This window comes from Ochotona curzoniae, unplaced genomic scaffold, assembly GCF_017591425.1.
Source record: "Ochotona curzoniae isolate NIBS_2020 unplaced genomic scaffold, NIBS_Ocur_1.0 contig_46, whole genome shotgun sequence".
NCBI classification, from domain to species: Eukaryota; Metazoa; Chordata; class Mammalia; order Lagomorpha; family Ochotonidae; genus Ochotona; species Ochotona curzoniae.
The window spans coordinates 4,243,674-4,259,479 of NW_024466340.1; the positions used below are offsets into that span (position 1 = coordinate 4,243,674).

A 15,806-nucleotide genomic window follows, 5' to 3' on the forward strand; every position below is an offset into this window, starting at 1 on the left:
ACTGTAGGCAGCAGCTTTACCCACTACACCACAATACTAACCCTATCTGGGAAGATTTGTCTGTTTCCCTAAGCACTGTCCTAAATGAACTCAGTGTTAAAGAATCCACTACTGTCCGATATCTGTACTTTGTTTATTTTTATTTTCTAAATTTATTTGAGAAAGACCTCATTCACTACTTAGCTCCCTAAAGGCCCACAACATCCAGGACCGGGCCAGGCCAAACCCAGGAGCTGGTGACTCAATCCAGGCCTCCCTCACAGGCAGTACCATCACCCGGTACCTCCAGAGTCAGACCCCGGAGTTACATCCAGGTGCCCCCCTAACCAACAAAGTGCTATCATTCAGGGCTGGCACTGTGGCACAGTGCGCAAAGTCACTGCCTGTGATGCAGACACCCGATATGGATGCCGGGTCACGTCTCAGCTGCTCCACTTCCAATCTAGCTCCTTGCTGATGTGCCTGAGAAAGCAGCAGAAGATGCCCCAAGTTCGTGGACACCTGCATCCACGTGGGAGATCCAGAAGCTCATGACTCCTGTCTGGCCCCAACCCCAGCCATTGCAGCCATTTAGGGAATAAACCAATGGACAGATCTCTCTCTCTCTCTCCTTATCTACAATTTTATCTTTCAAATAAAATTTTTTAAATCTTAAAAAAAAAAAAAAGGAAAATGCTGCTGTTCTATCTCACTGCTATAAATTTTAAAGTCATAGTCACTTTAAAGAGAAGTCATTTATGCAAAGATCATTATTTCTAAATTAAATGTAAGACCAAAAAGAATTCAGATTACAAAATAACTATTTCCTTATACTTAACAAAAATTTTAACTTTAACTAATAGCTGTATTTTGCTGGTGTCAAATATGCTAATCAGAATCCTAACAATAAGGTCTGAGGGGGCAGGTGTTACAGGGCAGCAGGTTAAACTGTGCTTGAGCCACTTGGAATCCACATCAAGGAGGGGGTTGTGCCCTAGCTGTCCTGCTTCAAATCCAGCTTCGTCATGCATGCAGGTCCTGGCACTTGCAAGTCCCAGACTGAGGCCCTGGCTCCTGGCTTCAGCTTGGCCCAGCCGCAGCTGTTCTGGGAATTTGAGAAGTAAACCAGCAGATAGGAGATGCTTATCTCTCTCTCATTCATTCTGCCTCAGATAAACTAAATAAATAAGCTTTTTAAATTATGTAAGCATTAGCTAAATATAAATATTCATTCAACAAACATGAATCAGATTTCTGCTGTGTGCAAGGGACTATACTGTGTACTGAGGATAACCATACAGATGAATATGCCAGAATTTTTCCCCCTGAAGAGGTCTTCAGTCAAATGGACGAAGACAGAGAGATGATATCAACGGCGAGTGACATAGGAGTATGTGACAGAACTAGGCTCCCATCATGGACAACGTCTAAGCAAGTCATTTGGCCAGGAAAGGGGGAAATCAGTTCACTTAACTTCCCTAAGTTACCAACTTGAGTCCCAAGTTAAAGGCAACATGAGCCATTTCTGTTAGATGTATTCAATGTGATGCAATAAGGCTATAAGCTTCTGAAGACCTCAGCCAACACTGGAAGCCCTCCAGAGAGACACTTTAGTTTTTCTGGGGTTTTGCCAGTGGCCCAAACCAGAAGAGCCAAATGGAGATGCTGGCTCGTCCGCTGTACTAACTGCCAGCTCACTCTCTGGGAACACACACCCTTCTATATCAAAGAGACTCTCTCAGCAGCTTGTCGCACGTCAATGAGTGGTTGAACTAAGACAGCAGGTCAGATTCAAGTCCATCAGATCCAAGTTCAAAAACAACACCAACTTTTTCTTCAATCAAAAACAAGAGACAACAACTTCATGTGAAAAGTTTTTTTGCTTTTTTTTTTTAGAACTTACCTCAAATTCTTCCCAAAAGCCTTGCTTGACCTTATCTGTGGTCTCAGCTAGTTTGCTTAGTTCTCGAACCCGGCTTTCTATTTCAGCAGCATTAATACGAGTTGTATTGAGAGGCTGACCAAGTTCAGCAGTTGATGTAAAATGAAGGAAAACAACATCAAAGAAGAAAAGGAAAAGTTAGTTATGTCAACATCAATGTTCGTGGAGGCAAAGACCAGACTCTTGCAATACTGTATTCCACAATACAACCTTCAGATTCAGGAATCTGGTCTTCAGACACCTGTCTCCCATGTCGGAGTTCTGCTCCTGGCTCTACTACTGACCCAGCTTCCTGCTAGCTCACACCCTGAGAGGCAGCAGAGGACGGCCAAGCATGCGGGTCCCTGACTTTGGTATGGGAGACCAGGTGGAGTTCTAGACTCCTGATAGTTAGGGTTATTTAGGGAGGGAATCAATAGACAGAATACTTTCCACCTCTGTCTCTCTGCCTTAAAAATAAAAATAGATAAATAACTTTTCAGGTTTCCAAATACAGTTTCACCTCTACTGCACTGTTAGGAGATGAAATGTTCTTCATTTCCACACATACCACACTGCTCTCTGTTGATAAAAATCCAACGCTGTTTTTTTTTTTTTAAGATTTATTTTTATTATTTTTTTATTGCAAAGGCGGATATACAGAGAGGAAGATCCTCCGTCCGATGATTCACTCCCCAAGTGAGCGCAACGGCCAATACTATGCCGATCCGAAGCCAGGAGCCTCTTCCGGGTCTCCCACGCGGGTGCAGGTTCCCAAAGCCTTGGGCCGTCCTCGACTGCTTTCCCGGGCCACAGGCAGGGAGCTGGAAGGGAAGCGGGGCTGCCGGGATTAGAACCGGCGCCCATATGGGATCCCGGGCGTGCAAGGCGAGAACCTTAACCACTTGCGCCACCACGCCGGGCCCTCAACACTATTTTTCTTCACAAAGAGATCACAACATTATTTAGAGAAAATACCAACTGTCTCTGTCATAAGGGTGACCTCTGAAACAGCCACCACTCCACAGTCCGTGTGCTATCCACCCAGGGCAGCCCCACGCTGAAAATTTCCTTTAAGAACTTCATCAGTGGGAAGGGAAATTGGGAGCCTATTAAACTGCAGCATGAAAAAATAAAAATTAAAACAAAACCCATCAGGCTCTTTGCAGACACACAGGAAACACCACAGCCCCTGGACTTTGTCTCCAAAAGCTGTAGAGGGGACCAGCAAGCAGAGTGCTGGAGGAGGAAGGACCTGCTGGGCAGCCATAACTGAAGATGGAGAATGAGCACATGAAGGTTGGCAATTCCACTCAGTCTCCTTCTGTAAGTCTGCAAAATTGTAAATTGGGAGTTTCAAATTCTCAAATGGAGAAGCGGCTGTAGCTTCCCGACCTGCTCACCTGCTTAAGTTGTAGCACAGTGCCCAGAGTTTCAACCATGGGGTTCTTCTTGTAGTGCTCCACCAGATCTGTCAGAGAATCAAAGCGCTCTCCTCCACCAACATCGTACTTCAGTTCCTTGAGACAAAGGGATGGTGTATATTACCTCAGTGTTAAATGACCGTCCTTCCTGCACTCTGGTGTTCGCTGCAGCAACATGCATGACCACCTGGATTCAGAAACAACCTAAGTGTCCACCAGCAAATGAATAAAAATGTGGAGTATGTATGTGAACAGCCGTATGCACAAACACTGGAAAATTGACCCAAAGAGTGTGCAAGGTTGCGGGGGAAGCAACTCTGGATGGACATCCGTGACAAAAGTGATGAAACTGGAGGACAGGCTAGGCAAAGGCAAAGCACCACGAAAGCTCACCTACCAGCGGGAGCTAAAAGCAGACTCATGGTGGCAGGGAGCAGAACAGTGATGGCAAAGGGGAAACGTGGACCAAAGCATCAACACTTTCGGAAAAAAGGGGGAGCTCTGGAGACCTCACTCACACACACACACACACACGCACACACACACACACACACACACACACACACACGGCAGCCACAGCTAATAACAACGTCTTGTTATACTTGAACTTGCTAAGACAGCAGATCTCAAAACCATGGAAGTGGGACGATGATGGTGAGGCATGATTTAATCTGCCAGAGATAAACTGCAAGTAGATAATTCAGTAGAATTTTGAAATGCTGACATGATCAGATCAACCATAGACTACGGGTGTTGACGCCCTTGCCCTAATCAGCTAATCTGGCCCAGGAGGCCCCAGTGTCCGTCTCCTCCTGGCAGGCCAGCCCGGGAGGCCCCAGGGTCCGTCTCCTCCTTGCAGGCCAGCCAGGGCCTTACCTGACAGCGAATCATGACGTGGGTCACCTTGGACTTGCCATCATTGCTCTCCACTTTGTCATCGCCAGTGCGGACAGAGAGGACGAAATCTCCAGGGTGGCTCTGGCTCTCTCGTACGAGGAAGCTGCCATGCTTTCCCTTTTCGGTCAGTAATTTCTCTGCTTCTTTCCCAGAGAGGTGTCCATGAAACCACCTAACAGCACCAGGAATGAGAACGGATCGAGTTCCACCATCAGTTCACGACATTCTCCATGAAGTGACCATACATACTCCAGCCCGCCCAGGCGGAAATCCACAGCTTCAGCAGGTGAACCTCCCTCAAGGCACCCACAGGTATGCTCTATATACCACTTAACTAATTTTTTTGGTCTTGCAACTTTATAAAGTATTTTGCAGATCATGTTCATGCATTTCATAGCACCATCCCACATGTATCTCCTGGAACACAACCTTCTCAGTGCTGAAGAAACGTTTAAGCATGGCACTGTATGGAAGATTATATAGAAAGTTTACATAAATTTAAAACAGGGGGAAAAAAAAGAGAACTAAAACGACCATATTCAGTTGGCTCAATGAAGAATCAGTTCCTGCAAGGGACTGATCAACCTCGTGTAAATCTATATATTCAGGCCAAGAAGACAGGAAAGGACAAAAATGTTACAACAACCACTCAACTTCTTCAATGAGTCCACACTCATTTGGAGACAAATGTCTTCCTTTTTTCTATTAAAGCTCTCATTTTTTAAAGATGTAATTTGCCCTTTTGGATTGTCCAGCTCTTAACAGCCCAATTATTTAATCACAGCCATTTGAAGAAGTTGTTAATAAAATGTTTTAGGGGCAGATATCTGGCACAGCAGCAGGACACCCCTTAGGATGCCCCAGCCCCTATCGGAGTGTCTGGGCTTCCGTCCCAGCTTCCTGTTAATGCACCCTGGGAGGCAGGAGGTGACGGCCCAAGCAGCTGAGTCCCTGCCGCCAACACCGGAGACCTAGGCCGAGTCCCCGGCTTCAGCCCGGCCCAGGCTTGGCTGTCAGAGGAATCAGGACAGGGAATCAATGGCTGGTAGATTGTTTCTTTCATTGTGTGTGTATCTTCCTAATAAAAAAACAATCTTTACAAGTTGTGATAGAGACATGAAATCATTTTAAACATTTGTCCTTGCATTAGCAAAGATTAAAAAGGATCTTTGATGTAAATAAACTCAAACATTCTCAATGTTTCCATCTGTCCAACTTCAACAGCCTCCATATTGACTATCCACATGAGCAGACTGTATGGTGGGCTACCATCTTAAATTTCAGTGCACACTAAGGCCTGGGGAGTAGGTATGAGAGATTCCCTAAAAATGTGAATCCTCACACTCCACACTCAGAGTTATCAATCCAGGCACTTAAGCCGAATGGGCCCCAAAAATCTCCAGGTTTGGCCAGCAGAACAGAGTCCTAACGCAGGCCAGCAATAGTCATCTGAGGACAGACTTCGGGACCACACGCTCCAGGTCGCTATGGGGAACATGAGGAAGGTGACTTCTCTGCTTAGGAGATCAAGGCAGGCAGTGCTAACAGCCCATCAGTAAAGGCAGGGACCCTGAGTCACTGAAAAGGCTGCAGGGCAGAAACAAACGGCAGAGCTGCTTGACTGCCTTTTGCTGGGAGACACAATGAAGTCAGAGGCACAAATTATCCAGCACACAACAGCACCGACATAACGGGGTAGGATGGAAAAATGCGCACCTCAAGATACAAACAGCCAGCCCTCATTAAGAGACCCTGGCTGACAGAGCAGGCTGGGAATGCAGAATCCCACCACAATCCCAGTACATCAGTAGAGCCCCAGCTCGGATCGGCTTAGCTCTACACCAGGGAGCAATCTCTAAATTCATGCAGTTAAGGGAAGGCCATGCCCACACTTTTGCAAATACAGCATTCAGAGAATGGATGACCAAGATGACTTTCTGAGCACCCTGATTTTCCACTTCTGGGCTTGAGGTGACATCTGTTGGCGGTAGTGCTGAATGACTGGCCAGGAGCAGCCCTGGAGAGCTGCTGCTACGGCTGCTCTGGCGTCTCCGTGATCAGAGCTTCCTCTAATTACTCTCCAAGAGCTGCAACCCAAGGGAACAAATCTCACATACACTGCATGTACCAAGTATGTTCCAGAACAGCCCAAGACCCTGCAGAAGGAGCCTAAGTAACACTGACTCAGATTAGCACAAGGAAAGGTCGCTCTGAGAATCACTTGATCCAATTTAGTTTCACTTGAATGACACTAAGAAGACACAGACACCAGCCTCGGGAGCCATCCGGTCACCCGCGGCTCCCCAGGGTGCACTGAGGTAACACACGCGGCGCCAGAAGGAAAGGACCGTGTGGTCCCTACCAGGCCACTGACCTCTCAGAGGTAGGATCGGCACAGTTCAGAGGATATTTGAGCTCAATCACGTCTCCATTCTTCTCTTTCAGTTGCCCGTGATGTTCCATGTAATACTGCACCAGCTCAGCCAAAGTGGCAAACTTCTCCCCTCCATACAGGTCATAGTAATCGCCAGTGTTCTGAATCTTGATGTGGGTGACAGCTCCATTTCTTCTAAAATAGTCCAGGGGAAACGGAGGGAGACACAAAGAGTTAGACTAGTAAAAACAGATCTCGCATTTGATATTAGACTTCACCCAAATGTTGAGATAAACCTAAGGAAAGAATGAATTTGCCACTTCGCTGTAACAAACGTGATGGGTAAGACGACCACACACAGCCAACCACCCGAGACACTGCTCGTCTCCACCCTTTGTGTATCTGCTACTCTGAACGCTCGGTCAACGTGACAATGATTATTGTCTTCAGTATTCAAGGGATCACGTAACTACACAGTACCTTACTGTCCAGCCAACTCAGCTATTTGGTTCCCCAAACTCCTGAAAAGTTTAAACCCCAAAACTTCCTTAGGCCAACTGGTCACAGACTACTGGTTGATGGTATCAGAAGATGCAGCCTCCAAGGAGAGACGGAAGTGGGCTGGACTGGGTGTTGAGGGTGGAGTACATGGTCCAGCGTCAGGGCTTTCTAAAGGTGATCCTAGAGGGTCGAGGACCACGTGCCCCCTATATACCAAACAACTCCCTATACACTACATAGCTTTAATGTCTCGCAGCTTTCTGAATTACCATGTGACTGCTGGTACAAACACTTAGGCAGAATGCAGGAACTCCATGAAAAGAGGTTGAGAAGAGACTACACAAACATCACAGAATCTCATCTCACAGATCACAAAACATTATAACAGGAAAAGTCTTTTTTTTCCCCATAGTAACAAAAAAATCTGGCAACACTTTAACCAAGTGGTTAAACTGAATACAACCCCCAAAAATGAAGTGATCTAACAGGATGCAGCTAACACAGGCCTTCTCGTATGAAATCATCAGATGGGCCAACTTCCTCTAGGTAGTATGCTTGCCAGAAACGTTACACTGACCCTAAAAATGAGGAAATGGTTGGCAAGTCCAGATGCGGGGAGAACCTGTGAAGAGATCAGCCTAAACATCAATGCCAAGATGACAAACAAGACAAAGCAAACGTGAAACACCAGCAGAGGGAGCCGCTCAAAATCAAAGGAAGGGGTACAGCAAGTGAAGTCAGTCTGTGACAGCTGAATCCTGTACAGGTGCCAATTTATGTCCTGGCTGTTCTACTTGTGATCCAGCTCCCTGTTATTATGCCCAGGGAAAGCAGTGGAAGAGGACCCACATGTTTAGGCCCCTGCCACTGATGAAATGAAAGGAGGGCCCGGTGCAGTAACCTAGTGGCCAAACTCATGCGCATGAGCCAGGATCCCGTATGGGCGCCAGTTCATATTCTTGCTGCTTCATTTCCCATCCAGCTCCCTGCTTGTAGCTTGGGAGAGCAGCTGAGGACGGCCCAGGGTCTCAGAACCCTGCACCTGTATGGGAGACCTGGAAGACGTTCCTAGCTCCTGGCTTTGGGTCGGCTCAGTTCTAGCCATTGTGGCCATTTGGGGAGTGAACCAGCAGATGGAAGATCTTCCTCTCTGTCTCTCCTTCTCTCTGTAAATCTGACTTTCCAACGAAATATAAATAAATCTTAACAAAAAAAAAAATGAAAGGAAAGCAGAAAGATAATGATTTCATGCAAGGAAGCTCCTCAACAGGTCCGAGAGAGTTGGAATTTAAAATCCATTACAACAGCAAACGTCTGGCACAGCGGTGAAGACGCTGATGGAGACGCCGGCATTTCCTGTCCGAGTGCCGGACCCCAGCCCTGGCCCTGCTTCTAACTCCAGCTGTCTGCTAATGTGTCCCCCGGAGGCAGCAGGCGACAGCAAGAACCTGGGTCCCTGCTATTCATGGGGGTGGAGTCCGACTCAGTGCCTGGCTCCTGACTGCAGCCAGGGCTCAGCATTTGGGGAAGTAAACCAGCAGATGCAAGATCTCATTCTTTGTCTACCTGCCTCCTTCCCTTTGTCCTTCAACTAAAGAAAAATAAATACTAAATAAATTCTTTAAAAAATCATTGTAATCACGAAGGAAATTTAGATATGGATGATCAGATTTTATCAATCAATATTCTACATATCTATCAACATCAAATCTACATGTAAAAATTCAAAACTTCACGCTGCCGTATGGGGCAGTGAAAACAAGTGCTGTCCGACCTGCATCTTACCTTGGGAAGGTTCAGGGCAAACACAGCACTTGTCCACATGCAAAGCACACCTGCACTGCTTCTGTTTTTGTTTTTTTTTTTTTTTAAGATTTATTTATTTTTATTGGAAAGGCGGATATATAGAGAGGAGGAGAAACAGAGAGGAAGATCTTCCATCCGATGATTCACTCCCCAAATGAGCACAACAGCCAGTGCTGCGCCAATCCGAAGCCAGGATCCAGGAACTTCTTCCGGGTCTCCCACACGGGTGCAGGGTCCCAAAGCCTTGGGCCGTCCTCGACTGCTTTCCCAGGCCACAAGCAGGGAGCTGGATAGGAAGTGGAGCTGCCGGGATTAGAACTGGTGCCCATTTGGGACCCTGGCGCGTTCAAGGCGAGGACTTTAGCTGCTAGGCCACGGCACCGGGCCCTGCTTCTTCTGTTTTGATCTTATTGTTTACTCTCTCTTTTTTATTATTCGTTTTTGGCGGCTGTGTGTGTGCGTGAGTGAGATTTCTACAAAAGCACCGTCACAAAGAGAAAAGAGTAAAGCTGGCCAGTGTCAACAGCTGAAGGGAAGGTGGCTGGTTACTGTATTCATCTTTCAACTTTTCCGAGGTCTGAAATTTCTCAAGATGAAAGGTCAGTGGAAAGGAAAGAAAAAAAGAAACCCTGGAGTCGCAGCTCTGCGGCTCAGCCGCTTGGTGATTTTCACTAACGTCATCTGCAATGACGATAATAAGGTACCCAGTCACAGGATGCTGTGACATGAAACAGCACAAACCATGCAGGTGTCAGCATGGCTGCCACCGTGTCAGCCTCAGGAGAGTTTGCCACCACCACCAGCACCAGCCCCATCATGCTGTGACCTCCATCCAAGCCCTTACAGCTCAGATGTCCACGCAGAAGACGAGTCCACGAGACAGGGCATGTCTCTATACCCCACTCCTCGTGTGCAACAGAAGCAAAAGTCAACGACAGGAACTCCTCGAGGGACACCTCTCCTCCAGCAAGGGACTTCCCAGCCACGAGAAAAGCCCCTGACGGACTGACGGAAGCGTTTCACACGGCCTTTGATTTAAAAGTTAGGATGCAGAATGCTAATCCACAAAGCTCCAACAATGAGCTAGTTAAAGAAGTAAAGGAACAAAGTTAATTCCCAGACTAACTTCCACAGGCAACAAGATGTCTTTACGCTGCTTATGAAATGCTAAAACAGAAAACAACCCAATGTCCGACACCAGGAGGCCACAGCAATCAACTGGATGGTCACACCTTGTCACTGTTACACAGCCTTCCAAATTAATACTTAGATCTGTATGCCCGAGTGCAGAACTGTAAAGGCTTGGAGAGAAGGCTACAAAATGATATAGGCACTATAAAACCGTTTATTCGAGTTTTAAAAACACACACCCCAACGTTACGTAAGGATATTTTAAAAGGTTGACGGAAAAGGGAATTAAATGACATGCTTCTTTTGGTGCAAAAATGGGTTCACAACCCATGCAGCTTCTCTGTAACACACTGTCCACAAACTTTTTCAAGATCCCTCCTGTGCATGGATTTTTAAAAAATGCTCCAAAATAAATTTCTTTTAATTCTATTTTGTACAAACTTTCCAAGTCCCCCAGTGTCGTTCCTATACAATGCAAATGTGGTACAAGAATAGCAACGCCGTCAGGAAGGACACATGCCAGCCTCTCGGTGGCGGTTTCCTCTGGGGAGAGAGAGGGGGAGGGGGCCAGGCACAGGAACAGAGGGGGCCACAACTTCCTTAGCCACGTCTTCTTTCTTGACAAAGCAAAGTGATCCAAAAGAACCCTTAAGTGATGTTTGCTACTCAGGAACCAGGCTCCAGAGGCGTGGGCCCAGGATCATGCATGGAGAACTTCAGGACCTGTCTGGTTGGTCCAACTCTGCCCCAGCAGGTGGAGGCGGGGAGATGGGCATCACAGGCCCCTTGTGCTGAACTCCCTACAGCGCCCCATTGGAGGACCCTGTTCCCCAACCCTGTAGCGGGGCAGACAGCAGTCCTCAACCTCACAGCCACAGGTGGCTTGACCATACCCTATCTGGATCCTCCCTGTAACTCCCCACTTACCTGACGGAAAGGGTGAAGTCTCCAGGGTTGCTTTTGCTGGGCCTGGCCAAAAAGCTGCCATCAACTCCTCTTGTCAACAGTAGGTTTTCTGCCTCCACACCAGTGATATTTGGGTGAAACCATCTGGAGAAAGAGAGCAATAAAGTTACAAAGGCCTCCGTCAGCACTGCTTCCCATGGCAGCACTGCTAGGATGCCCCAGGAGTGGGAGAGCTGACAAAGACGCAGCTTCCCTGTACCTTCCCCTGCTTCTCCTTGGTCACCAGCTCCTCCCGGCCTTCCTGGTAGGGGCCTGGTATCCTGGCAGCACTGTGGGAGAGGCGGCCAGGATTCACAGTCCTCTGGCGGGGCCACAGGGTCAGGATTCGGAGCACGTGGAATAAGAAGGAGCCAGCAAGTCAACAAATGAACTTGTTAGTGTCTCGCTGCAGAAGCAGACACAAGCATGGAAATGGAGAAAATCAGGGCACTTTTTGTGGTGTTAGGCTGGAACTGGAGGCATCAGTGCAAACTTTAATTCTGAACATAGACAAGGAATAAATAATACGGATATAGGAATCAAAATGTATGCTCCTGTGTGTATGTGTGCTTATGAAGACACACAGGCATACACACCTTTAGAAAACAATTTGAAAGGCAGAGAGGAAAGCAGAGATGGAGATCTTCTACCCAGTGGCTAACTGTCCAAAGGAGACCAAGATTGGCTTCCCCAGCTCCTGGCTTGTGCCCAGCCCATCCCCAGCCATTGGGCATTTGAGAAGCAAACCAAGGAATGGAAGTGTACCTGCTTGCTCACTCACTCTCTGCACCTCTCAATTTTTAAAAGTGATTTTAAAAGATTATACTCCATTAATTCAATAGGAAATCAAGAATCCACCATACATTCTTGTTAAAGATTAACTGGCAGGTGACCAATCAGTTTGAAAGACACAGTGAGAGAGGAAGAATCTCTCATCCACTGGCTCACTCTGCTCAACTGATGACAACAGCTGGAGTTAAGCCAGACCAACGCCAGGCATCAGGAATTCCTCTGGGTCTCCCACATGGTTGCTAAGAACCCAAGTCCTTGCGCCACACTGCTTCCTGGGTGCACTGGCGGGGAGCTGCACAGCAGCAGAGTGGCAGGTGCCCCAGTCAGTGTTCCAATAGGGGACACAGACTCCCCAAGCAGCAGCCGAACCTGCGGTGCCACAACAAGGGCCTCCATGAACCACTAATAACTGGTGAATCTGAATGAAGAGTAAACAGGGATTATTTCTACTCAACTTCTGGGTGAATTTAAAGTTTTCTCAAAATAATGTGTTTTCCAAAACACAAACAGGGCAGTGGCACAGAGACTTGAGCTGCCCCCATCCTCTGAGGAGTGCCTGAGATCAAACCCTGCCTCTGCTTGTAATCTAACTTCCTGCTAACGGGCTCCTGAAAGACGGTATCAGCCCAAGAACTTGGCTCATCCACGCAGGGGACCCAGAAGGAGTTCCAGCTCCTGGCTCCTGCACACATCTGGGAACCAAATACCAGACAGCAAATTTCCCTTTCTCTTGGTTTCCATCTTTGTCATTCTGTGAAAGCAACCAAGCAAGCTTAAAAATTAACACCAACATAAATGCTGAAGTCCATTGTGGATGGCATTCTCTTCAGAAGTGCCTTCTCTAATTTCCAGCAGGAGTTTCTTCCTGGACCCTTAAAGTTACTAAGATGATCATTTCTAATGTCTGATTATCCCGAGACAATTCAAAGCCTTCTCTTTTTTTAAAGGTTTTTTTAATTTTTATTGGAAAGGCGGATATACAGAGAGGAGAGACAGAGAGGAAGACCTTCCGTCCGATGATTCACTCCCCAAGTGAGTGCAATGGCCGATGCTATGCCGATTCGAAGCCAGGAGCCTCTTCTGGGTCTCCCACGCGGGTTCAGGGTCCCAAAGCTTTGGGCCGTCCTTGACTGCCTTCCCGGGCCAAAAGCAGGGAGCTGGATGCAAAGCGGGGCTGCCAGGATTAGAACCAGCACCCATATGGGATCAAAGCCTTTAAATGCTCCCATGAACGTAAGTCTACACTAAACACAGAGTCCTACTACAGACAACCTAACCAACTTGTAACAGACTTCCTTATCAAACACTGGCCTGATTAAAGCACTGCACAACAGGGAAGGAGAGGGCAGGGTAAAGAGCTATGGTAACCCTACTCCAGGCACCACGGGAGCCACCCAGCACGCTACGGTCAGAAGCTACTGCCCGGACAGAGCCAAGCTCCTCCACTTACTAGACCTAACCTGGCTTAGTTTTCTTCCCTCCCTCCTTCATTCCTTTGGTCCTTTCTTCCTGTCACAGAAAGAGAAGGAAAGACAGAGATCTTGCATCTGCTACTTCACTCCAGATGGCTCCAACAGCTAGGGTGGGCCAGGCCAGGCCAAAGCCAGGGGCTACATCAAAGTCTCCCACATGGGTGGCAAGGGCCCAAACACTTGGGACATCAGCTGCTGTCTTCCCAGGCAACTGAATAATCAACCAGGGAACTATTATTTGCTCATAAAAAGGAATTAAGTTGCCTCTTACGGAACCCACATCCCTTATCAGAGTGCCTGCTTACAATTCAGCTTCCTGCCAGGAGACAAAGGGTGATGGCTCAGCACTTGGTTCAATGCCACCCACCTGGGAGATCCAGACAGAAATCCAGAGATTTTACGTGAAAGAAGCCAGACACAGGAGGCCACACAGCGAACAATCCCGTTGATAGGAAATGTCCCAAACAGGCAAATCCACAGAGCAAACGGGATGAGTGCTCATGTAGGGGGGGGACTGGGGTGGAGGCTGGATTAGAGCAGGCATAGTTAACAGGGATGGCTTTCTTGTTGACATGATGAAAACACCCTAGAACTGTGGAGACTGTCACAAATGGGAATACACAATTACCCACAGAATCTTACAGTTAAAACAAGCTAACTGTATGACAAATAAATCATATCTCAATGCAGCTATTTAGGAGTATCTGAGATAACAGAAGAGATCACTGAATTCATTCATTCAACCAACACTGAGCACTCACCACACAAGACATCCCACACAAACTGCACACAAGGCAGTTAGCAAAACCAAGTTTCCAAGCTTTCTTCAACAGGGTAGGGGCAGACAGAAAACACAGAAACAAAGGCTGATCTTAAGGCACAACGGGTTAAACCACCACTTACAATACCAATATCCCATACGGGGGCATCTTTCTGAGTCCAGGCTGCTCTACTTCTGATCCAGCTTCCTGTTAAGGCTAAGACCTGGGGCCACTGCCACCCCCATGGAAGACCTGCATGGAGTTCCTGGCTCCTGGCTTCAGCCTGGCCCAGACCTGGCCTTAAAGGGCATGTGGTATTCCCTCTTTCCCTTCCTCATTCTTCCTCGCTCACCCACCCACCAGCCTTGGTTAATGTTTTTTTAACGACCCTTTAAGCTACCATCTAAGAACAAAGACAGAAAGAAAAGCACTACATCAGTCAACGAGTCCCAGTTGGGCAAGAAATGTCAATGGCAAGGACCCAGGTGGCCACAGCAGGAGCAGGGTGAAGCAGCCCACCAGACAGACAGGCGAAGGTAGCCAAGGCCAAAAAGAAGCAAAGAATCATCCACCCCACCCCCCCCTGCGTTTGGACCAGGGCAACTAGAAAACTGAAAGCTCAGTGTACAGAGATGCAGAAAAGGTGGAGAGGAAAACCAGATGTGTGACCATCAGGATGTGGGGAACCTGAGCTGCTGAGAAGCCATCAGGCTTCCGGGACACACAGAGCTCTACTGCTTGACAGATGTTGGTACTGCCCACCCTAACCACAGGGTCCTGACAATAGCCAGCAGGGTCCACACGGAGCAGCCTCGAAGCCGCCACTGGCAGCATCTGCATCAGCCTCCGGCCATTCTGCTTTGATGCAGCTTCCTGTTCATGCATCGTAGGAAGCAGCAGAGCAGGGCTCATCTCAAAAAGAGAGACCAGGATGGAGTTCTAAGCTCCTGTCTGGCCCAGTCCAGGCCATCTAAAGAGGGAACCAACAGACACTGAACTCTCTCTCATGCTCTCCCTTTCACATAAAAATGAGATTTTAAAATGATGAGAAAAACCCAGGCGGCAGCCTATTGGCCTTGCATGCCACAGGATCCCTTATGTAAGCCGGTTCTAACCCTGGCTGCTCAACTCCACCAAGCTCCCTGTTTGTGGCCTGGGAAAGCAATGGAGGACTGCCCAGGGACATGGGACCTGCACCTGTGTGGAAGACCCAGAGCAGGCTCTGGACATTGCAGCCACTTGCAAAAAGAACGAGCAGACAGAGGATCTTTCTCGCTGTATATCTGCCTTTCTAATTTACAACATATATATATATATATATATTTTTTTTTTAAGTGATGAGACAATTCAAGAATCCAGATACAGTGTGGCTGGTTTATTTTAAGTGAAATTAACTTCCAATTTTCTTACAGTGTCTTTTTAGAACTTTGAAGAAAAATCTAAACATCATTCTAACTGACCTGAAAAAAAGCACAAGGCTCAGATGGAACCAGTAAAATACGCGTTTGCTTTGTGCTCCATCTGAGAGCTCTGTGGGAAGCAGCCTGCCTTTCATGCAGGGAAACATGAGCCGCAGCGCACGCAACACCTGCCACGCCGTCCTGCGTGCAGACTGCTTCTTCAATCGTCTCATTAACGGAAGGAAAAAAAATCATCTCTGTCCGTGGCTTCTTTGATCTCTGTTCCCATCTAGGTGCTTGCAGCTCCAGGGAATCAAAAAGGAAGAACAAGCGGTTTCCAGCTATTTATGTTTCAAAAAGTATGAGGGAACTCTTATATTAACCCTGACTTTTCCCACATAAA

The 15,806-nt window shown here is 47.5% G+C and overlaps 1 protein-coding gene across 4 annotated transcripts in view; it reads right to left on the minus strand.

The window, feature by feature from the left end:
• The window catches only part of PTPN11 (protein tyrosine phosphatase non-receptor type 11), a 52,011-nt gene that overhangs the window by 21,724 nt on the left and 14,481 nt on the right, over positions 1-15,806 (minus strand). For all 4 annotated transcript variants that reach the window (XM_040986963.1, XM_040986961.1, XM_040986962.1 and 1 more), the window contains exons 2-6: positions 10,961-11,083; positions 6,596-6,790; positions 4,201-4,393; positions 3,304-3,420; positions 1,883-1,996 (exon numbers count right to left, since the gene is read on the minus strand). In XM_040986963.1, coding sequence (XP_040842897.1) covers positions 1,883-1,996; positions 3,304-3,420; positions 4,201-4,393; positions 6,596-6,790; positions 10,961-11,083 — 742 coding nt within the window. The remainder of the gene's footprint in view (positions 1-1,882; positions 1,997-3,303; positions 3,421-4,200; positions 4,394-6,595; positions 6,791-10,960; positions 11,084-15,806) is intronic.